Genomic DNA, 24,997 nt, shown 5'->3' with positions numbered 1-24,997 from the left:
GAAGCAATATGTAACAGCAACAGATACTATCACACAGACTGAAGCTTACAACTCACTTTAGAACTGCCAGTAACTTCTCTGTATACACAAACACTAATTCAATTCACACGGGCACAGAGACAAACCAAATTCAAACACAATATACTGTAGCAAATAAGTAAACTGCAGCATTAGTCAAACACACCAGATGCAAGTATCAGAGCAAATCATTTTCTTTCACAAAATCAAAATTAATATGCCAACAACAATGGGATCTTCTCTTTAAACCAAAACCTAATTCCACAAACAAAACCTTCAAAGTAGACCATGAAAGAGACAAAGCGTTAGATCTTGGTATAACAACTGCAATTGGTATCTGAGAAGTAGTAGGAAACAGCATGTATACAGCATCTCCGACACATAAAGCATCTGGAAAGCAGATAAAAATTATGTATAAAGAACAGGCTAGGAATACTGAATGATGATGCCAAAAACATCACAGATAAGAAAGAAGCTTATCTGAAATATTTAAAAAGTTGTAAGATTGAGGATAAACAGAATATCAAAGTGCAACAGTACAGAATAACAAAAATAGCGAGCTGGGGAAACATATCAGATAAACTGTGAATGATCTCATTTACATCAAGATAAAGCTAATTAAATAACTGAATTTCACAATAGAAACAAGGAAGGCAATATCAATAAAAGCATGTGAAAAATACTATTAAGAAATTTGGAGAGCAACTACAGAAAGGGACATTATGACCGTAGAGCATGCCCCTTGTGCGGATTTGAAAGCTAAATGCTGAGTCTTGTAAGTTTTGGAAGAGTTGTCAGAAGAGATTATTAATACAGGACAGAGTAATGATGCAACCTCTCCATTAAGAAGACAGAAGGCAGTGCTCCATAACTGGAATGAAGACCTTGCTATGCCAACATTTAAAAAATGAAACAAATGTGTGCAATGATTACTGACATACCAGCTTACTTAACTTGCGGGTACAAATCTACATCAAAATATCAGCAACAGATTAAATGTTGTCTCGGACAATATGTTATTAAATAACCAAGATACTATCACGATTTTACATTTTTTAAAGTTTTTGACAGACATTTAATCACTGGGAAACAACAGAAAAGAAAGGAGTTCCAACTTAGTACTAAATGCTGTTAAAACATTGAAGTGTCAGTAAACAACCTACTAAACATAGAACAATGTGGAAGACAATGACATCAATGACTTACATTATTTAACTTTTGTACAGACAATACCGTAACTACAAAAACTATTTGGCTTCAAAGCCTTCAATTGGTTATTGGCAGAGAGCATTATCTTTGGTAGGTGTCTGTTATATTTCAAAATATAACAAACATCTACCAAAGATAATGCTCTCTGGCAATAACCAATTGAAAGGGTGAGAATGATATAGTCCAAAGCCACATTTTTCTCAAAATAGGTTATTGTGTTAGTTCAACTTCTATTCAACAGAGGAAGCTTCTCAAAAATATTTTAACTTTCACTCACTCGATGGCAGAGCAGTTCACACTTGTTCTTATACAGTGAGGAAGTAGTCTTTTTCATGTGTGACAACTCACAGTAAAATGGCGCTTGCAAAGAATAGGTTATTTCCAAGCATAACTAAAAAAGAAAATTCCGAAACAGAAATGACCAGTTCTGAAGAAGATTATTCGTCCAGTGTAAGCAGTTATTGTGCCCCTGATGAATATTCACCCAGAAAATGACATGGTAAGTCCAAATTACTTACTTTTTTTAAACATTTAAAACATTGAGACTTAGGACTGTATCAGTAAAATATTATTGCGTAATTATAACTATTATATATTCGCTAATTAAAATTTGTATGTGTGAATCATGAACAAGTTATACTTCTATCAATTACTGCATTATCGGTAATTTTAATACTGTAAGGCTATTTGTATAATATATTCAGGTATATTAAAAACAAAGATTCCAAGACTTACCAAGCGGGAAAGCGCCGGTAGACAGGACACAATAAACACACACACACACACACACACACACACACACACACACACAATTTCTAGCTTTTGCAACCGACAGTTGCTTCTTCAGGAAAGAGGGAAGGGGAGGGAAAGACGAAAGGATGTGGGTTTTTAGGGAGAGGGTAAGGAGTCATTCCAATCCCGGGAGCGCAAAGACTTACCTTAGAGGGGAAAGGACAGGTGTACACATGCACACACACACACACACACACACACACACACACACACACACACACACACCCAGAGTGAGCGAGTGAGTGAGTGAGCGAGTGCGAGTGCGAGTGAGTGAGCGAGTGAGTGAGTGAGCGAGTGCGAGTGCGAGTGAGTGAGCGAGTGCGAGTGCGAGTGCGAGTGCGAGTGCGAGTGCGAGTGCGAGTGCGAGTGCGAGTGCGAGTGCGAGTGCGAGTGCGAGTGTGTGTGTGTGTGTGTGTGTGTGTGTGTGTGTGTGTGTGTGTGTGTGTGTGTGTGTGTGTGTGTGGGGGGGGGGGGGGGGGGGGGGCCATGCGTGCGAGTGTACACCTGTCTTTTTTCCCCCCTAAGGTAAGTCTTTCCACTCCCGTCGGTTGCGAAAACTAGAAATTCTGTGTGTGTGTGTTTTATTTGTTGTGCCTGTCTACCGGCACTTTCCCGCTTGGTAAGTCTTGGAATCTATGTTTTTAATATATTTTTCCCATGTGGAAGTTTCTATTTTATTTACATCATATATTCAGGTATGTTATACGTGTTAAAGTGGCTTTGGTCTTTCTCATTCTGAATACTTTGTTTGGTTTAGGATGCTGACAAATGTAAAAGGTCTCCTGAAGTATCACCTACTAAAAGACCCTGAAGGCAGAAGAAAAAAAAAAAAGAAATATGTGCAGTTTGAAAAGAGAAAAATGTAAGTGACCTAGAAATTCTGGCAGAGTGCATAACTGATAAAACAGGACAAACTGTTGGTGCTAAAATTTGAGGTTCTGGATGTACATATAAAAATAAGTGTTGCAGCAAAATTCATGAATGTGTAGAGGAGATAATCCATTATTTTTGTGATATGGACGATTTCAATTGCCAAATTAATTACCTTCTGAGCTATTTTAAGATGAAACCAGTGCAAAGGAGATCACAATGATTAACAAAAATCTGAAATAAATTTTTTACATCATGTACCTTTTATAAATAAAATATTGCTATGATTAACATATATTAGTCTTTTAGGTAACCAGAGAAAAGGAAAAGCACAGTTTCGCGGCGAATGGTTACTTTTGTACCAGGATAAGATTAGTGGCCGTTATATTTTGGTACACAGAGAAGCATTTTTAAGTGTGCATGGGCTTCAGAACAATTAAGGACGTCTTAAGAACTTACAAAAACACTAGTGTGATGGACAATGCACTTCTCCAAAAGAGAGAAGAGTTAGTTAAAAATTAATTTACTCTTGCTACCCAGAAAAACCATAATTGTTCTATTCTGCTTATTTATCCAGTGTTTTTCCTTTTAGTATCATATTCAAACAAATTCACAAAATTTCTGTGTCCTGGCCATTTACCTTTAAAATTACTTTCATTCTTTTCCTTTGCTTCCAGGAAAAATGTGGAATAAATCAAGGAACATTTCACCAGAAGCAGTTCAGACAGTTCACAACTTCACAAATAATATACCTAAGTATGCCACTCATTATAGCTGCTCACAGATCTCTCTCTCTCTGCCATGACATGTCTCTTTCTTCATTGTATCAAATAAAGTAGAAAGAAACTTCCACATGGGAAAAATATATTAAAAACAAAGATTCCAAGACTTACCAAGCGGGAAAGCGCTGGTAGACAGGCACAATAAATCAAACACAAAAAAAATTACGAGCTTTCGCAACCGGCGGATGCTTCGTCAGGAAAGAGGGAAGGAGAGGGAAAGACGAAAGGATGTGGGTTTTAAGGGAGAGGGTAAGGAGCCATTCCAAAAAAACACACACACACACACACACACACACACACACACACACACACACACACACACACACACACACACACACACACACACACACTTAAAGGCAAAGAGTTTGGGCCGAGGCGGAAACTTGAAATTAGCGGAGACTGAGGCCTGGTGGATAGAGAGAAGATAGGATATATTGAAGGGCAAGTTCCCATCTCCGGAGTTCGGATAGGTTGGTGTTGGTGAGAAGCATCCAGATAACCCGGACGGTGTAACACTGTGCCAAGATGTGCTGGCCATGCACCAAGGCATGTTTAGCCACAGGGTGATCATCACCAACAAACACTGTCTGCCTGTGTCCATTCATGCGAATGGACAGTTTGTTGCTGGTCATTCCCACATAGAAAGTGTCACAGTGTAGGCAGGTCAGTTGGTAAATCACGTGGGTGCTTTCACACGTGGCTCTGCCTTGGTGCATGGCCAGCACATCTTGGCACAGTGTTACACCGTCCGGGTTATCTGGATACTTCCCACCAACACCAGCCTATCTGAACTCTGGAGATGGGAACTTGCCCTTCAATATATCCTATCTTCTATCTATCCACCAGGCCTCAATCTCCGCTAATTTCAAGTTGCCGCCACTCATACCTCACCTGTCATTCAACATCATCTTTGCCTCTGCACTTCCGCCTCGACTGACATCTCTGCCCAAACTCTTTGCCTTTAAATATGTCTGCTTGCTCTCACTTAAAACCCACATCCTTTCATCTTTCCTTCTCCTTCCCTCTTTCCTGATGAAGCAACCGCCGGTTGCGAAAGCTTGTAATTTTGTGTGTGTGTTTGTGTGTCATTTTATTGTGCCTGTCTACCGGCGCTTTCCCGCTTGGAATCTTTGTTTTTAATACATCTTCATTGTATCAGTAACACTATTGAAATATTGTGAAGAACAAATTCACCACAAGTAAAAGTTTCAAAATTGAGATTTTTTAACCTTAATTTTAATATTGGTTTTGAATCGCCTCGTTCAGACACAAGTCATGTACGTGATGAATTTCAAATTGAAATAAAAAATGCACAGTTGACCAATTTCGAAGATATGATTAGAAGATTAAAAATTGAAAGGGACCTATATCATGCCAAAGCATCTGCTGGACAACTTAGCTAAGGAAAATCCTGAGGAACATTTTACAATTGCCTTTGATTTAAAACAAATGTTTCAACACCAAGGATGACATGTGGGCCTGCATTCTAGAAGAGGAAGTTGCAGACATAATTTTGGTATTCATTATTGTGGGTCTGAAGAGGAACACATGTTTGTGTGAAGTAAAGATGGAGTAAAGTACGGATCTGATGAGACTGGAAGCTGTTCGATATAATTTCTAGAAATAGAAGAATCTCAAGCAAACATTCTTCACATTATTAGTGATAACTGCAGAGGCCAAGGCAAAAACTGGGCAACTGTTGCACTAGAGGGATCACTATTGCATTTAGGAAAATTTAAGGCCACTGAAAGTTGGTTTCAACAAATTGAATACACACAATTGCCCTGTGACCGCAATTTCAGTCAAACTGAGAAGCACACATTAAGAACAGAAACCCCACTGTGTACACCCCTGATGATTGAATTACAGTCATTAGAGAATCGTGCAAGAAGAAGCTACTTTCAGTTGTTAAAATGAAGCAAGCAGATTTCACAGATCTGACATCTTTGCAGATAAATATTGCAAAGAAGGACAAACATGATAATGCATCTCAGTTCCAATTTTCTGTAGTGACATCTTTTTGTTTTGATGAAGTAATGTCATCACATTTAAAAGTAAGGTATCAGTACACTGATTTCGAAAAATTCAGAACTGTAAATATCTCTGGAAAAGGATGACCACATCAGGAGCTTAATGCATTCCAGCTATCAAGGAAATACTTAAAACCCATTCCAGTTTGTGACAGCAAAACTCAAAGACCTTATGTCATTAATACCACACACGCCAGATATTCTAAGGGATAGTTCAAGCTAACACTTGGTTTAAGAATCATGAAAGAAGGTTGTATACATGGAAGAACCCTGAAGATACTGAAAGGTATCAGATAGATTATATAATGGTAAGACAGATTTAGGAACCAGGTTTTAAATTTTAAGACATTACCAGGGGCAGATGTGGACTCTGACCACAATCTATTGGTTATGACCTGTAGATTAAAACTGAAGAAACTGCAAAAAGGTGGGAATTTAAGGAGATGGGACCTGCATAAACTGAAAGAACCAGAGGCTGTACAGAGTTTCAGGTAGAGCATAAGGGAACAATTGACAGGAATGGGGGAAAGAAATACAGTAGAAGAAGAATGGGTAGCTTTGAGGGACGAAGAAGTGAAGGCAGCAGAGGATCAAGTAGGTAAAAAGACGAGGGCGAGTAGAAATCCTTGGGTAACAGAAGAAATATTGAATTTAATTGATGAAAGGAGAAAATATAAAAATGCAATAAATGAAGCAGGCAAAAAGGAATACAAGCTTCTCAAAAATGAGATCGACAGGAAGTGCAAAATGGCTAAGCAGGGATGGCTAGAGGACAAATGTAAGGATGTAGAGGCTTATCTCACTAGGGGTAAGATAGATACTGCCTACAGTAAAATTAAATAGACCTTTGGAGATAAGAGAACCACTTGCATGAACATCAAGAGCTCAGATGGAAATCCAGTTCTAAGCAAAGAAGGGAAAGCAGAAAGGTGGAAGGAGTATATAGAGGGTCTATACAAGGGCGATGTACTTGAGGACAATATTACGGAAATTGAAAAGGATGTAGACGAAGATGAAATGGAAGATACGATACTGCGTGAAGAGTTTGACAGAGCACTGAAAGACCTGAGTGGAAACAAGGCCCCGGGAGTGGACAACATTCCATTAGAACTACTGACGGCCTTGGGAGAGCCAGTCATGACAAAACTCTACCATCTGGTGAGCAAGATGTATGAAACAGGCAAAATACCCTCAGACTTCAAGAGGAATATAAGTCCAATACCAAAGAAAGCAGGTGTTGACAGATGTGAAAATTAACGAACTATCAGTTTAATAAGTCACAGCTGCAAAATACTAACGCGAATTCTTTACAGACGAATGGAAAAACTAGTAGAAGCCGACCTCGGGGAAGATCAGATGAGGCAATACTGACCTTACGACTTATCTTAGAAGAAAGATAAAGGGAAGGCAAACCTATGTTTCTAGCATTTGTAGACTTGGAGAAAGCTTTTGACAATGTTGACTGGAATACTCTCTTTCAAATTCTAAAGGTGGCAGGGGTAAAATACAGGGAGCGAAAGGCTATTTACAATTTGTACAGAAACCAGATGGCAGTCATAAGAGTCGAGGGACATGAAAGGGAAGCAGTGGTTGGGAAAGCAGTGAGACAGGGTTGTAGCCTCTCCCCTATGTTATTCAATCTGTATATTGAGCAAGCAGTAAAGGAAACAAAAGAAAAATTCAGAGTAGGTATTAAAATCCATGGAGAAGAAATAAAAACTTTGAGGTTCGCCGATGACATTGTAATTCTGTCAGAGACAGCAAGGGACTTGTAAGAGCAGTTGCATGGAATGGACAGTGTCTTGAGAGGAGTGAACATCAACAAAAGCAAAACGAGGATAATGGAATGTAGTCGAATTAAGTCGGGTGATGCTGATGGAATTAGATTAGGAAATGAGACAATTAAAGTAGTAACGGGGTTTTGCTATTTGGGGAGCAAAATAACTGATGATGGTGAAGTAGAGAGGATATAAAATGTAGACTGGCAATGACATGGAAAGAGTTTCTGAAGAAGAGAAATTTGTTAACATCGAGTATAGATTTAAGGGTCAGGAAGTCGTTTCTTAATGTATCTGTATGAAGTGTAGCCATGTATGGAAGTGAAACATGGACGATAAGTAGTTTGGACAGGAAGAGAATAGAAGCTTTCGAAATGTGGTGCTACAGAAGAATGCTGTAGATTAGATGGGTACATCACGTAACTATTGAGGAAGTATTGAATAGGATTGGGGAGAAGAGAAGTTTGTGGCACAACTTGACAAGAAGAAGGGATCAGTTGGTAGGACATGTTCTGAGGCATCAAGGGATCACCAATTTAGTATTGGAGGGCATCGTGGAGGGTAAAAATCGTAGAGGGAGACCAAGAGATGAATACATTAAGCAGATTCAGAAGGATGTAGGTTGCAGTAGGTACTGGGAGATGAAGAAGCTTGCACACGATAGAGTAGGATGGAGAGCTGCACCAAACCAGTCTCGGGACTGAAGACCACAACAACAGTTGAAGGGTGAGTGAAACGAAGGAAGGAAGTGATGAAAATTACACTGAGGTGATAGATATTGGCTATATTGTTAGAAATATTGTAGTCACTATCATTGTGAGTTATGTTGTATCTTGATGTTCAAATTTTTGTAAACCTTATATTCATTTAGCATGACAGACCAAAGCACAATGTTATGTCACCAAACGATATTTTTTCCGCCTCTGCACTCATGTATATTAACACATTGGAGAAATAACCTACTTTTGTTGGATACCCATAGAAGCTAGGAATATGATTTATGGATTTATTCAGTTTTTAAATGTTCTCCTGAAAAACTTTTTACATTTTGTGGCTTTGGATTATATCATTCTCATCCCTTCAATTATAAAAGACAGCAGAAACATATCTATACTTGACTTTCGGGTACACAAGAGTTGATCCCATCCAGAATGAAGATAAATGGGTAGCTCCAACAACAGCAACAATAAAAATAATAATGTGTGACATAGAAGGTAATGAAAACATCTATGTTGTGTGAACTTGCAACATCAGTCCCACTCAGTGGTTACAGTACAGACAAGAAGCTGACTTGAGACTCTCAAAATTCTTTCGTTTCTACAAAACAAAACAATTTTATTGTTATTGTGATTCTTCAGTTTCTCCAAGCATATTTGATGATTGAATAGTCCACGAGTGTACTGTTGATTAATAGTGTCCAAAGGGCACAATATTTCAGCAATTAGACATGCTGCCATCATCAGATGTGCTGATAAATTGAGCTTCTGGAGGTATGCAGCTGACTTGCATCCACTATCCCCCCCCAAGCCATCACTTGCAAAGTCAAGTGTCAAGTGGATGGCAGCAAATTCCAATTTTTATTTCTCACTGGCAAACTATCAATCACTGCAGGCCTCATGCGAGACTCATCAGTCTGACTAACATGCAGCTGAAAACCAAAGTTATTTCAGTTCTGCAATGGAGACTTAAGTTTGCTCCCAACCCTCAGCTCACACTGGTCATGGATACCATAAGCACACTTGCCATGCGACTACCAGCTGAAGCAGCTGGAAGTACGTCGTGAAACCTATGATTCTCTAACTAGAACCAAGCCCTATGAAAGTCAAATATAACCAGCAGAGAGAGGGCAGTCATCCGGAACCTGACTGTCCCCTGCGTTAACGGTCTTATATTCTGATAAAGACAACACTACTCTTGTTCTCTCCCACAAAGAATACACTGAGAAGATGCAGAGCCTGCTAGATGACAACTACAGGAAAATTAACTATGAATCGACTAAGAAGCTGGGGGTTAAGACCAGGGTACTCACACTGATTTACCATAGGGGGTCATTAAAATGTTACCGCAAGCACCTGTACTGCCAAAATTTTATAGATCCCCTAAGATCCACAAAGACAGGTATGTTCCATCCCGCTGTGATCATTAGGGCTCCCACACATTTGCTGGCAAAATATCTGACAAATGCCCTTATATGGTCAATATGTCCACATCACATCTGCAATTCTATGGATTTTGTGAAACACCTAAACGACCTCATGCTTAAAGGCTTAGATATCCTGGTGAGTTTTGATGTCTCTTCATCGTTCACCACCAGGGTGCCCAAACAATAGTCGCAACAACTCACTGGTCAGAAATTTGACAGTAAGACCACTGACTTTACCGAGCATGTCCTGAGCTCCATGTATGTTCCGTTTAATACAGAAAACTGAACAGAGGGAGCCATAATGGGCATCCCACACTCACCTGTAGTTGCCAATTTGCATATGGGGCACTTCGAGGAAGAAGCCCTGATGTCATCCAAATGTAAACCTACCTACTTTTTTCCATTATGTAGATGAAATGTTAATCACCTGACCCTATGGAAAGCAGCTTGACTTCCCTCCACATCTGAACTCCATTCAACCCAATATCAAATTCACTAGAGACCAAAGCAGAATGAAGACTACAATTTCTACCATCATGATCAAGAAACAAAACAATTGCATCCTGGGCCCCGGTGAGTATCAGAAGAAAACACCTGTAATCACACGAAGTCAGCTGCCACAACCATATGCAGAGGAATGGGATATTCAAAACACTAGTGCACACAAAACACACCATCTCAGATGCAATGGAGATGCAGGGCGGAAGAGGCAGCCACTGCATTTATACTATATGCTCATGCACTGTTGGGGAAAATGTGATACATACTGGAAAAGCACTAAGTAAAAAAATATGTTCTGCCTGCCAAATAAAACATGGGCATCATTGGGGATTGTCAAATACAATGTACTGATGTACATCAGATACCATTCCAGTGTGGCAAGACAAACAGCATGCACAATTGAAGGTGTGTCCCAAGAACACCAGCAGCACACGCTATTGACATATCCCAAAAAGTTGTCGCAGAGCATTGTTTGTATGAGTAGTGTGCAAAGGATACAAATGTAGCAAGATTATAGCACAGGCTCGCAAATACTGGGACAATGTTGTTAGAGGGGTCAAAGAAATCCACATTAAGGACAATCTCAGTTGCTTAAAAAGACTTCTGTATAATTAAGACATTTTGCTGAAGTGAAGAGTTTCCCAGAGCACTGGACCATCAGGGTGCCTTTAAAAAAATCTTTTGAAATTATTGAGAATGTTGAATCCAATTGGACTGACACAGGTGACATAAGGCAAACGAGAGTGAATACATTTCACACTGTTTTGATAAGATGTGCAGACTATTTGATTTCTGCTTTATAGTATCATTTCATAACCTGAATGATCGCTTTCACCTGCAAGAGCGCAGAATTGTAAATAACATCGTTGGCTTGTCAGTGTTCCATGATTTTTAACACACTTGTGTATTCCATGACTTTACTAATGATTTTTTCCTTCCAATAGTAGGCTTGACTACAGACGGACGTATTTTCAAAGGTGGTGTACTATTGTTAAAAAGAACAGCAGCCATTGAGTCGAGATAGAAGAAAATAATTTGTCAGCATACGCTCTAGTAAGAAGCAGAATGTATACTGCAAGTGTTGAGAATTGAGAAAAATGTTTTTACAAAATAATCGTCATCTTAAAAGGTAAAATTTTCCCATATCTGAAGTGAATATTATGCTCATCTTTCCTCTCTTAGTAATTACAATACAAAGTGAAACAAGCAGAAGACTTAGGATTTTGAGTGCTAGGTAGTAGTGTGCAATCCCTGTTTAAAATCCCTGTCTTCTGGAATGAACAGATTCTCTTGTGAAAAGCAAAAAATTTGTGGCACTTGCCCCACCGGCACAGGCTATCATAGTTCAGAATCATTCATCTGACTTGCTCTTCAATAACAGCATCAAGAATTTTCCAAAGCTACATTACTACACAGACTGTTTCTTATGCTGGCTGCTAAGAACCTTAATCTTTAGTGCACTCGACTGCACAACAGAGATGCCACGCATTACTGAAAGATCAATAAATTACTCTTACAGCCATCAAGACAGTAACTAAAGTCCACAGCACTGAATATTTTGATGAAAAGGTCAATTTCTTTATATTCAAAAGTAACACCAAAGGAAAAATTTATGTAAATCATTTAATACTAGGAAGGAAAGAGGACCCGGTAAGAGTAGGGAACAGAAGTTACAATTCTGCAGCAAAAAGTTTCCAGGCTATCTTAATTCTTTTTGCTCTTATCAGGAATACTTAATTTTTCTAGCAACTAAGAGAGGGTGATTAGAGCTATCTGCAAAACCCTCAAAGCAGAAGAAGATACTCAGGTGAAGTCTCATCCAAGAATATTTCACATTATAAAATTTGCACCATTAATGTCCTGTAATGACGGGAGAGCATTTTGCTCTTATAAAAACATTATTTCTGATTGGCAGCATTTTACAAGTGCAGATAATTTGGAGACGTACTTCATTTTTGTCTGCAATTCAGACTGAAGGGTAAGGTAGGGATAGAGTAGGGTGGGAGTCTTAGTAATTTAAGTGAAGATGGACATTTCAGTAAACATACAACAGAAAATAATTCTTTTATTAGCACAGTTTAGACTGAAATATTTTTACAACATATCTTCTTTGTTAAAGTGTTTCTAGTACATTTACATGCATATTAAGAAAACAAAATAGGTTACGAAGTTGATTTCAGTAAAAATGGTTTTGTGTTAAGTAATATTTTTTGTGATATTACATGTTTGCTCATTTTCTTTACATAAATACAAACATATTCTGTGTTCTGATATTGTATGAAAACTTGTGCCCTAGGCATCAGTGAATGGAAACATGCAACATATTTTAACTGCCTTCTATACTTCCAAAGTTGGCAATTGTGGCACAAGCAGCTGACACTAAACAGATCTACTATACGATTTTTCCATATCAAGTTTTCAACAATATGCATACTAGAAACTCAAAACTTTATGATGCTAAGAAAGCCACAGCTTATGACTCTTCTGGGCATCTACCCAGAACAATTAATGAAAACTGTGGCTGAATCTGCCTGTCGTCCCCTTGTCCCCCCTCCCCCAAACTACCAAATTCTAACCAATGTGCCACCACACTTCTTGACCAGCAAAGTAATTGAGAAACCCCCTCACAATAATGCACAACTCTACATTAATTTGTTAATTTTAATCAATTAGATTTCTCCAACATAATTAACAAGTGCCCCTGAAGTTCTCTACACACAAGGTAAGGGAAGTGCCAAGATGGATTCTTAATTTGCTTCTTGCACTAAACTAGCAGCAGTTATGGAAATGTGTGAAAATTAATGTTGGCAAGTGTTGTTCATTTTTTGATCAATACTTACCAACATAAAAGGCATGACTAAGTTGAGCACACTGAATCAATACTACCACTTCTATTAAAAAAATTATGTCATCAAAGCACAAACCTCTTAAGTATGTAACACTGTGGTGCCAGCAAGAAATACCAGTTCATTAAACACAATTCTTTGCTATCTTTACAACAAAGGCTATAAATGGGGCTGATGGCTCATTTATGAACTACAATATACATACATTTTGCATGAACTGTGTTCCTGAAGATATAATCCAGAACAAGGAATGAAATTATACAAAGTAAAGGAGCTTTCTAGACTATTGGTGCTGTCTGGACAATACTTTAAGGTAGAGATATTAATGTATAACTTCTCTGGTTAACATGTGCCTTCCCCTGGAATTTGTTAATTACTACAGTAATCTCAAGTATTCTGCCACTCATTATCCAGATGTGTAAGAAAGTTTAATGTGGGCAAAAACAAGATGGAGCATATAAAAGTGGATTACTGACATTGTTTCTCTTTCTTTTTGCAATTAATCTTTCCACTACTACAGATGTGCTCTTTGCATTCCAGCTTTTGTTATGGCTGTATCACTTGTAAAACACTAGTGCCTGCACTAAGAGATGGTATTCAGGCTGATATGAAATACTTATCTGATTTTTTGCCAACTATATTGGGAAAATATTTGATTTTTGCACATCTTATAGTCTGGTATCTTCACCTGAAACAACTGAGTTTCTTTTCATTATCCATCATACATACTGCACAGCATCAAATCAAAACATTGTACAAAATTTTAATGAGTTCGCAAATGTAAAAACACTGTAGACTTTGCATATGGTTGATTTTAGTTCATACATTGCAGTAAATGAAATTTAGATAATGTATTGAAATTTTATTAAAACAGAGCAGAAGGATACCTCTGTTCTCAAGTTACTGGGTTTTTATGTCCAAAGGATGGTAGCACATGATGCACCAATTCACATCTTTTGGCACTACGAATCCTGTAGCCATAACAATTGTCTACCTCAAATAATTCAAGGTATCAAAATGAGGTTTTTGCAAACTATAGCACATAATGAGGCACATTAAGTTGTATGATGAATACTCTATACACTTTTTTATTCACTGAAACATGGAAATAGCTGATTAGCAGAAGTGAGAGGTTGTCTATTCATGATGCATTCAGATGACATTAGCACAGTAGAAAAACCCAAGTGGGCCACATACACACGCACCCAGAGCACCTGAGGACCACTGTAACACGAAAGGCACACATACCAGCAAATAGGTTAAGAAGCAAACTATTGTGAACCAAGGGTAACTTTTCTCCAGAACATGATTTAGTACATAATTCTATTTGACCTAACAATACTGCTGGTACCTGTATTATTTGCAGTTAATTTCAGAAAATTTGGTCTCCAAATTTTTACAGTAAACACACTGCAATGCACAATGCCTCTCAATGGCTGCCACTTAAGTTGGATGAGCATCTCCATAACTCACGTACACAACTGACTAACTCTCCCAGATAAATGAGCAATATTCTAGAATCTGTTGACTGAAGTTTATGTAAGCTTTTCCTTCAACTAGTTTCAGGTACCCCTGAACACATACTGCAAGAAATTTATAGTTACTTTTTTAAAGTGTTATGAATTGTGTAACCTAACAGGAATGGATGCTTGTTTAAGTTTAGTATGTTAAATTTATTTACACTGAGCACCGACTACCAGTGCCATCACTGAAGGCCAATCCTCAGTGTTACTGCACTTCCCAGAGTTTATTTCACAATGGAACATTTCGGTACGTCAAGAATGTTTTATCTAACTCTACAAGGAAGTCATTAACCATAACATAAGCCAAGCCATTAATATCTAAGTTCATAATTTATTCATTTGGTTTGTTTTTGTTTTAGGGTACAGAAACAACTAGGGTCACAAGCACCAATGTCCAAACTGTAGAACACTAAGATAAAGAGGGGAGTTAAAAACCACTACACTTCAATCCCAGTCAACGGAAGAAAAGACAGCTAAAAACCGAGATGTGGATAAATGTCTATACACTATGCCATAAACAGAGGTCCTGAACTAAAAAGTGAATGGCTATTGCCATATGGCTACAATGAATGAAAAGTAAAATATGGTCGACAGCACATGTCGTTCACTGAAACTGCCAAAATTCAGACATCAAATAGGAACATTAGTGGTTAAAAAAACGGTATTCCGTCACAAAGTGGGGGGACCACCACTTAAATAGCAACAGCTAAAAACACAGTGCCCAATATGCAACCTAGTCAACATTATATCCCTTGTGGCCAGAGGGGCAACAGGTGGTGATTTAACCTGTTGGGAGAGGCTCAATAATCCAGAGCTTGTTCCCATGAATGGAGGACCAGTGGTGATGCCAAAGTGACACCACCTTCATACACATGGCAACAAAGATCAGAGGGAGTGTAAGAACTAGCAGGCTGAGGTAAGCGTCAGCAGCAGTCTTGTTTCCTGACAGACCGACATGACCAGTAACCCACATAACCACCACAGTGCCTCCATCAAGAGTAAGCAAATACAGCTTTCCTGAACTCGTTGCATTAAGGGATGGACAATGTGCATCACAGAGGTTTTGAAAGACACAGAGAGCAAGCCGACGATCCAATTAAGAAGCCTGTGTCGCCAGATGTATTGCATGGCCTAATACAGAGCAAAGAGCTCTGCTGTAAATACTGATCAGTGTTCCAGAAGCCAATACCGAAAAACAATGACAAAGGCACACCCTACATTACGATCAGTATATACATCGGTACTATTGCGAAATTCCATGTGAAGGTTGTGAAACTGAAGGCAACAGTGAGGCTGCAGTAGAGTCCTTAGGAAGTGAATGCAGGCCACAGTGAACACAGACTGCTGCATGAAGTCAATGTGGTGAAGGATTCACACCTACCACGAAAGTGGCAGGTAGTGTGAAGCTAAGCTACCAGAGCAAGAGCTGAAAGCCAACTCCAAGTGGTAACAAAGAACAGGGATGCACCACTAACTGGTGATCAGACGAATCATCGAAGGAGGCATAGGTTGGACGGACAATCATGTCAGACAACAGGCATACATATCTGCCTAAGGAGAAAGTCACAGCAGTAGTTCAGCACCTTTTGCATACAGATACTCAACTGAGCTAGTGTACAAGTTGCCAGTGGCCAGACGGATGCCACGACAGAGGATAGTATTGAGACTGTGTAAGAGGGACGTACGTGCAGAAGCATACACGAAACATCCATAGCCTAGTTTCGAACAGACAAGGGACTGGTACAAACAGCGGAGGGTGCTTCGATCTGCACCCGAGGAAGTACCAATGAGGATGCAGACATTGAGGGATCACCTTACACGATTGTTCACACTTCAGATCACACCTCCTGAACACCTAACAGAGGGACCAAATCATCAATTTGGGAAAGTAGCAGCTCAGGCGAAAGACCAAGGCTGAAGTAGTGTCCTTAGGAAGCGAATGAAGGCCAAGACTAACATGGGCCACTTCACAAAGCCAAGGAGGTGAAGAGTTCACAACCACTGGGGAAGGTGCAAGTAATGTGAAAAGCGACCGTACCAAGTGCTGGAAGTGGACTCTAGGAGGTAACAGGACGAGCACCATAACGATGATCAAAGGAATCATCAAAGGAGGCGGCATAAGATGGGTGGCCACACAAGGCAGATGAATGACATGCATACCTGTTGAGGAGAAAAGTCGCAGCAGTAGGACAGTGGCAGTTCAGCCAGACTGGTGTAAAAGGCACCCGCGGCCAAATGGATGGCACAATGGTAGACAGTGTTGAGACGACTTAAGAGGGATGGGCATGCAGACGCATAAACAAAGCACCCATAGTCTAGTCTAGAACAGACAAGCAACGGGTAAAAATGGAGGAGGGAGGTTCAATCAGCACCCCAAGAAGTACCATGAGGACACGTAGGACATTAAGAAACGGCATACAGCAGGCTGCCAGGTAAGATACATGGGAGGACCAAGAGTAGTTTCCTATAAAGCATGAGGCCCCAGGAATTTTGTAGTGTCACCAAATGCAAGGGCAACAGGCCCAAGATGTAGAGATGGTGGGAGAAACCATTTGCACCACCAAAAACTCATGCAGACAGTTTTGTCAGTGGAAAAGCTAAAGCCATTACTGATGCACCAGGAGTAAAGACGATCAAGACATCACTGAAGACACTGCTCAGTGAGACAGGTCTGTGGAGAAATGCAATAGATGGCAAACTCATCGACAAAAAGGGAGCCAGAGACACTAATGGAGTAATTGCAATAGCAAAGAGGATGACACTCAGGACAGAACCCTGAGGCACACAGTTTCCCTGGATAAAGGTGTACAACAAGGCAGAACCCACATGCACCTTGAAAACTATCTAAAAAATGCCTGAAGGAAACAGGGCAGGTGGCCACAGAAGTGCCACATATGAAGAGTATGAAGGATACCAATTCTCCAGCAGGTGTCTTAGGCCTTCTCTAAATCGAAAAACAGCCATTGTCTGCTTTCTGTAGAAAACGATTCGTGACGTGGGTGGACAAAGTAACGAGGTGGTCAACTGCAGAATGCCGTGCTCGAAATCCACACTGTGCTTTCGTCAGTATATTGCGAGACTCCAGTCACCATACCAGTCGGGCATGAATCTTTTGTTCCATCATCTTGCAAACACAGCTGGTACGGGAGTTGGGGGTGGTAGATGGAAGGAAGGTTTTTGTCCTTCCCAGACTTAGGTATGGGTACGACAGTAGCTTCACACCAGCATCCAGGAAATGTGCCCTCTGCCCAGATGCGGTTGTACTTGTTAAGCAGAAAGTGCTTGCCCACAAGATAAAGGTGCTGCAACATCTGAATGTTGATGACGTCCAGTCCTGGGGCCGAGGATCAGGATGAACTGAGAGCACAATCAAGCTCCTCCATAGTAGAAGCGGCATTGTAGCACTCACCATTCAGAGAAGAAAACATTACTGACTGAGCCGCCTCCACTCATTTCTGAAGGAGGGAGGCAGGGTGATAGTGGGAAGAGCTCGAAACTTCCGCAAAATTGTGGCCTAAAGTGTTGGAGATAGCAATCAGGTCCAGAATAACATTGTCTGCTACTATGAGGCCAGACGTGGGGGAATGGATCTTGGTCAGAGGGAGCCATCTGAGGTTGGCCCACACGACAGAGGAAGGGGTGGAACTGGTAAAAGAACTAGTGAATGAAATCCAGATAACTTGTTTGCTACACCAAAGAATGCAATGACACTTTGCAAGCGTCTCTTTACAATGAATGCAGTTTGCCATTGCAGGATGATTGTTAAAAATGCAAAGAGCACCTCTCCATGTGCAAATTGCATCACAGCATGCCGCCATCTACCAAGGCACTGGGACACAACGTGGTAAAGAGGAAGTGTGAGGAATCTAATGTTCTGCAGCAGTAAGGATAACACTGGTGAGATAGTCGACACGGTCATTCCAACTGGGGAAATTATGTTCTTCGAAGGTCGCCTGCAAAGAGTAAAGCTGCCGGTCACCCTTAGTAAGCTGCCATTTGAGCGAGCACATGGATGGGGTAGGAGTCAGCAAACAAAGCACACGCGAAATGGTCACTAGGTGTCAAAAAGAACGGACCACTCAAGATGATGGGCAAGCTGGGAAGTACAGAAGGATAGATCCAAATGGGACTAGGTGTGCGAGAAGTCAGAAAGGAAATTGAGTGCTCTGTTGTTAAGGTAGAACAGAGTTGGTAAGAAGGTCAGCCAAGAAAGCACCTCTCTGACAAACCCTGGGAGAACCCTACAGGGGATTATGCGCATTGGCCACCAAGTAGCAAAAATGAGGAAGGTGGCTGCGTGATAAGCTGAAGGAAGACAACCCTGGTGACAAATGATGGAGGTACATAAATGTTACAGTGGGAAAAGGCAAACTGCAACAGCCTGAAGACAGATAGTCAGTGAGATGGGTTGACTATGAATGTCATCCCATATGATCAGCACGACAACCCCATGAGATGGAATGCTGACCTCAGGGGAGGCTCAAAACGAATCAGTAATGTGAAAGTTCAAGCCAGTTGTGAAGGTGCAATTTCATTTCCTGAAGGCAGAGTACATGGGGATGCTGCGATGCTAAAAGCAGCTGTTAATCCTCTTTGTGGGACCGAAGGCCACAGATGTTCCATTGGAGGGCAGTCATGAGCAGGAAGAGCCGCAGGGTTGTCAACTCGGCAGCCGCCGAATGACCACCAGTGTAGAATATCTACTACAGGGCACAGAAGCAGGAGGATCCTGCTCCATGGGGTCCACAGAAGCAATGGCTTTCTTGTGCAGTTGGTCTGTGGAGTCTAACACTGAAAAACAGTTGGTGGTGCACACGGGCAAGAGAGGCCGAGCCAAGCTAAGATACCACGTAGCGACACCGTTGAACAGGATCTTCAAGTTGGCAAAGGATAAGACTGTGTCTTTGGTGGACTTCTTCAAGCTTTTCCGGTTAGAGGGAGACTCTGGTGTGGGACGGAGAAAGTCTTCATGGGAGTACTCCTCCTGTCCTTTCCTGCCTACTGTTTGTGTAGCTGGTGGTGCAGTGGGAAGGGTGTTCGAATCATTAGCCTCATCACATTTACATTTCGTAGATGTTGACTGGGAAGATGATTGACTCATTGCGAGAAAATCCCCACGATTGCCAGTGTCTCCAATGGCGCACTCCTTCCAACTGGGGGCTCCCTTCACAAGCAGGTGCACCCGCCTGAGGCGATTGTTCACACCTCTCCGACCTCTGACAAGAGGGACCAATCGGCAATTTGGGAAGGTTGCAGCTCAGGCAATCACCCCTCCCTGGGCCTCGCCTATACCAGGGGGTTCGTGCGAACCCTACCCATCGGCCCGGGGCTGGGGCTGGGAATTACGTGTTACACAGTCACCTGCTGAGCATCAAACGTGTGGGCCTGCCAGCATCAAACATGTGGGCCTGCCTTCAGAAGTGTACAGGAAGGAAGAAGAAAAAGAACCTCAAATGCCGTAGCAGAGGAAGGAGAGGAGAAAGGAAACAAAGAAAGGAAAAGGGAGCGAAAAACAGTGGTGAGCCTGTTCTTATATCAGCAAGACACGGCAGATATTCCCTGTAACATCCTAGACATGTTCCCAAGAGAGAGGAAAAAGAACAGCAAGAGGATAGACAGGCAGCAAGGGGAAAAAACACTGCAAAGACTGGGGCCCTTGGTAGCCAAGCACGAATCTACCAAAGAGTGACGAGCCCCCTGGGTGTCAGAGTAAAGGGGACTACACACCAAATGACATAAGCATTGAGTTATCAACAGGCACACACAAAGAGAAAGCAACCTTGGGAGCTTCCAGGAACACACACACACACACACACACACACACACACACACACACACACACACACAGACACTGCCCCTGGATAGTTCGTTGTGCTCCATTCCAGCTATGCTGCATTCCAAGTCAAGAAAGGACTTATTCCACACGCTAGTGAGGTTTTGTGTGTGTGTGTGTGTGTGTGTGTGTGTGTGTGTGTGTGTGTGTGTGTGTGTGTGTGTGTGTGTGTGTATACTGGCACGTGCACACATGTCCTGTCAATGACAACACTTTTCTGTGAATGGTGGTCTTTATTCCTTATATCTTTACATTCTACCAATTCTCACTATATTCCTGTTAAGTTTTACAATTAACATGAGAGAAGCAAACTTACTGAAAATGGGGAGACTGCCATAACATGAGATCACACTACATGTCGCAGACTTGTGCCCTACTGATTTAACAAAAAAATAAGATTTTGCTTATATATGCTTATAACTGAATAAGTTGTTCTGTATTGCTACAAATACTGCAATTACTGTTTTGTTGAACAGAACATTTTTGACTGATTCTCATTACTTAATGGAAATTAAAAAGTTCTCAAGAGAAGAGTTTGATAGTGGCATTCAGGATTGCATTTTTCATGGTATTAGAATTCTCTTATCTATTAACTCTCTCATAAAAAGCAAAATCCAAGAGCTATATGAAGAGTATGTCTAGCTATCAGATGCTAGCAAATGATGCAAACACTGACAGGGAGAAACTGGTCAACCAGAAACATTTGAGTAGCTGACTTGATCCCAAACAATCATGAACACAACTTAGAACACTGCCTCTTGATAAATGTACTAGTACATCTATTATTATAATCTCCCACAGATGTACACAATGTAATGTTTTTCAGATCTCTTTAAGCCAACTCACTACTGAAAGTGATTTTTAGGCTGGCTGAGTATCAGCAGCTTCCTACCATATCCCTAATTATACACTGCTCCAATATCTGACAGGACAAAATGAATTGCCAATATTATGTAGTATTGTTAATTAACTACAAATAGGACAATAATGATTGAGTTCACTTGACAGCAGTTCTGTTCTGGGCTAGTGTGGGGTTGCATTCATTGTATCATTTCATTTCAGAATTAAATACGGAAAGACAGATTGTACTATGAAGATTTTTGAGGACGTTTATTGGAAATACTGGAAACAAGTATGACATTTCATGTATCAGTGCAAAGGAAATTATATTTCACTCTGCAACAACAGTTCCAAAGCATATGATGAAAATTTCTGTCAGGATGTCCAAATTTATTAGATTTCTGTCCTACTGAATAATCCACTGTTAGAATATACAGCTAGAATGATACGCAGTATTCCTAGTATTTACTTTACACATATCTTGCCATTACAATAATCAGATGTAAACCTCACCAAAAACTGTTTGTTGCCTCAGCTGTATTTGGATAAAAATGTACTGATCATACTATACACAAAATATAAAGCATTTTTGCTTTATGTCATACTCCAAATGGAAATCATTTGTGGAAACACATAATATTTAAAAAGATTTCAAGTGATACAACTTATGTGACCAAAATGAAACCTTTTATTGAAATCCACTAACACCCCTGTCTTGCTACTGAATAAGGTATTCAAAAATACGAAAATTGATCCTTAGTACACGATACAACTATAGTCTGATATCTCCAACCACTGTGGCCAGAATGGCTGCAGCAGCTGGAGGTAGCAGCCATGTGCATAAGGGGAGGTGGGGGGGGGGGGGGGGGGGGGGTTCTGCATTAGGTATGCACATGCGCACACTTTTCTTCAGAAGGCTTTGGCCAAAAGTTCAATGTGTAACAGTTTCTTTGTTGTGTCCATCTACAACTCAACATGTCTTTATACTCCTTAGCAATCTATCCTATTCATGATGATGATATCCCAACATCTACTTTACATTGTTTAATGGCAATAAAATTATCATGCAAGGAGGAACTATTCAGATGCGAGAAGGTCTGACTTGTTTATAAGAATTTAATTTATCTGCAATTGCATACATGAATTTACAGACACTGAATAATCACATTTTCTAGACCAAGATTTTAATAGCTGACTTGTGAAGAGCAATATTACAATTCAGTCGAGCAAGGGAATTTGTAATGATTAGCTCAACTATTATGTTCTTTCAATCTGAAAATGTTTATAAGAAACTTCTTGTATCCCAGCACGTAGTAATATACACAACACAATAGTATAATATTGATCCTTGAACTAGAAACACTTACATGCTAAATTTTTAAAATAATGAAGTGACTAGCTTACATTCCCTCACATGAAAACAGGCTCCTGTCATCTTAAAACTAAATTATGTGTAATATAAGAATAGTTACAAGAAGAAAGCATTTAAGGGAAGATTAGGAGAGAGGAAATGGCTTCACTGACAAAGGAAACTCAAGCCTTGTCATCTGACTTCCATATAAAAGCTTGTTTGGTGGGCAAGGGCAAACGGGGAAGAGGGAAGAGGGGAGAGGGGAGAGTGGGGAAGGGCGGGAGAGAGAGAGAGAGAGAGAGAGAGAGAGAGAGAGAGAGAGAGAGAGAGAGAGAGATATGAACAAGGAGCTAAGGCAGTTTGAAAGTCCAGGTTTGAGGAACAACAATACAGACTAGAGATAGCTACTCACCACAGAGGAGGCACTGAGTTGAGACAGGCACAATAAAGAAAAAATTGCACACTCTGATTAAGTTCTCCTCCGGAAGCAGAAGACATGCACATTCACACCAACAAAACTAACACATACATGGCCACTGTCGCTGGGTACTATGTCCCAGTTCTGCAGATGGTGGCCATGTAAGTGCAAGCTGTGCTTATGTAAACTATACATGTTCCTTTCTCAGAAGGACTTTGTCCAAAATTTGCAATATTTTCAGTCTTTTTATTGTGCCTACCTGCAACACAATGCCACCTCTGTGCAACGAGTTCAGAGGTTTTCAGATGACAAAGGATTAAGTGACAATAGGATGAAGTTAGGAAAGATGTGAAATTAATTGCAAAAAAAAAAATGTAAAGACAATGTAAATAGGGTCAAACAAACGCCAACAGAGTTCCTAAATATTGCTAATGAAAGACATGTGAATAATGTTCACAACCCAGTCTTCACACCAGGGCACGGCCTCCCAGAGTGACAGAACTGTCCACAGCAGTGCAATCAGCAGACTGTTTTCAATGAACAAGCATAAAATAGTTTCAAAATTTCATGGAACTTCCATAGAATGAGCAAGTGGCACTGAACTCCAATTCTCATGTACATCAGAAATACATTAAAAATATAAATTCCTTCAAATTACTATGAACTAGTAACATTTCATTTAATTTGAAACAAATGAATTCTTGTTTTCTTACAGACAAATTAATACACATGTTTGTAACTGACCAGCTTAGTTAGTAAAGAAATTGGCAAATAAACATCTCAAACCATTAACACCAACCAGACCCCATCAGGAGAGCAAAAAAATTATGTGCTTGGCTATGCAGATATTTCAACAGACAAATCACAAATTCAACATCTCATAGTAGTGTATTTAATTTTTATAATACTGTATACTTTCACAACATGATGCCACAGTGCATAACATGATACAAAAACAATAGCTCTAAACCACAAGTCAATGCAGGCACATGCACATAAATCATGCAAAATTAACTACAACTGACTGGCCAACACTTAACTAACATTACAAAACCTGTCTACTGACTTTTCACTGGCAGCATTGCTTTCGCACACTGTCAGGGTTGACTGTCGGCTTCACATCAATCGGTTCCACATTTTGGGGCCGAATTGTGTCTCCTTCGGGAGGATCTCTGATTTGCTTCTGGGACACGATCCGATAGATCTCTGCCGGGAAAGAACGAATCCAAAAACAAAATAAAAATGAACTGGCACACAAAGAAGGGTCTAGGACTGATTATATAAGGATGGGCTTAAACTGAGACTTTTCATTTTAAATTAGGAATTTTAACACAAACATAAAAGTAGATTAAATTACTATCTTATACAAAAAAATCTTTATTAACTGAATGAGAATATGGAAAGAATATTGTAAGAACAAATACTAAATACCGTGCCCTCAAAGTAACTCAGTTCTCTACAACTGCTTCCACTAGTCCAAACGAAACAATAATGGTAGTACCAAAAGTAAAGTGTCACGTGTTTTTATATGTGCCTATTGACAGAACCAATATTTCACCAAACATCTCAATTCACCAAGTTCTTTCCACCCCTCCCACTATCACTATTCCAAATTGGCAACAAGTGTAAGGTCAACAACTGGCTGTGATAAGTCACGCATTTCTATCAAATCTAACGGCTACACATCATGTCAGGGTTCAATCACCTCTTACCATGACCTGAAATGGGGTCAGACGCTCCAAATAATCTAACTTTTCCAAAATGGTTTACTGCCTTACACTCAAACCAAGAAATATACTGGGCCGGTATTATCTCATTTCTACTTCAAACACTACCATAAAGGGCATACACGCATCAGAGAGCCATACACAAAACCTTCTGCACCCATCCAGAACATCCTGTTGCAGCACCATTTGAGTACATGTCAAATCGACAATCATCCCCACATCCACAACAGAAACTGTGTCATACACCGAAAACACTAGCATCACAGTCTTTTAGGTCGGCACGACCAGTGACCGACTATTGTCCACCCCACAACTTGTGCGATCTGGATTGTTCTT

The 24,997-nt window shown here is 40.2% G+C and overlaps 1 protein-coding gene across 2 annotated transcripts in view; it reads right to left on the bottom strand.

Annotated features, from left to right (window-relative positions):
• LOC126293299 (ras-related protein Rab-11A) overlaps positions 1-24,997 on the bottom strand; it is a 52,402-nt gene that overhangs the window by 4,219 nt on the left and 23,186 nt on the right. Inside the window, exon 5 of one of the 2 annotated variants that reach the window (XM_049986430.1) lies at positions 24,001-24,140. The exons of the other annotated variant lie outside the window; for it this stretch is intronic. Coding sequence (XP_049842387.1) covers positions 24,004-24,140 — 137 coding nt within the window. The 3' untranslated portion in view covers positions 24,001-24,003. Of the gene's footprint in view, positions 1-24,000; positions 24,141-24,997 lie in introns of those variants that run through there. 2 annotated transcript variants of the gene reach the window in all.

This window comes from Schistocerca gregaria, chromosome 10 (assembly GCF_023897955.1).
Source record: "Schistocerca gregaria isolate iqSchGreg1 chromosome 10, iqSchGreg1.2, whole genome shotgun sequence".
NCBI lineage: Eukaryota > Metazoa > Arthropoda > Insecta > Orthoptera > Acrididae > Schistocerca > Schistocerca gregaria.
The sequence above is the reverse complement of the archived record's forward strand: the minus strand, read 5'-3'. Positions and strand labels throughout refer to the sequence as shown.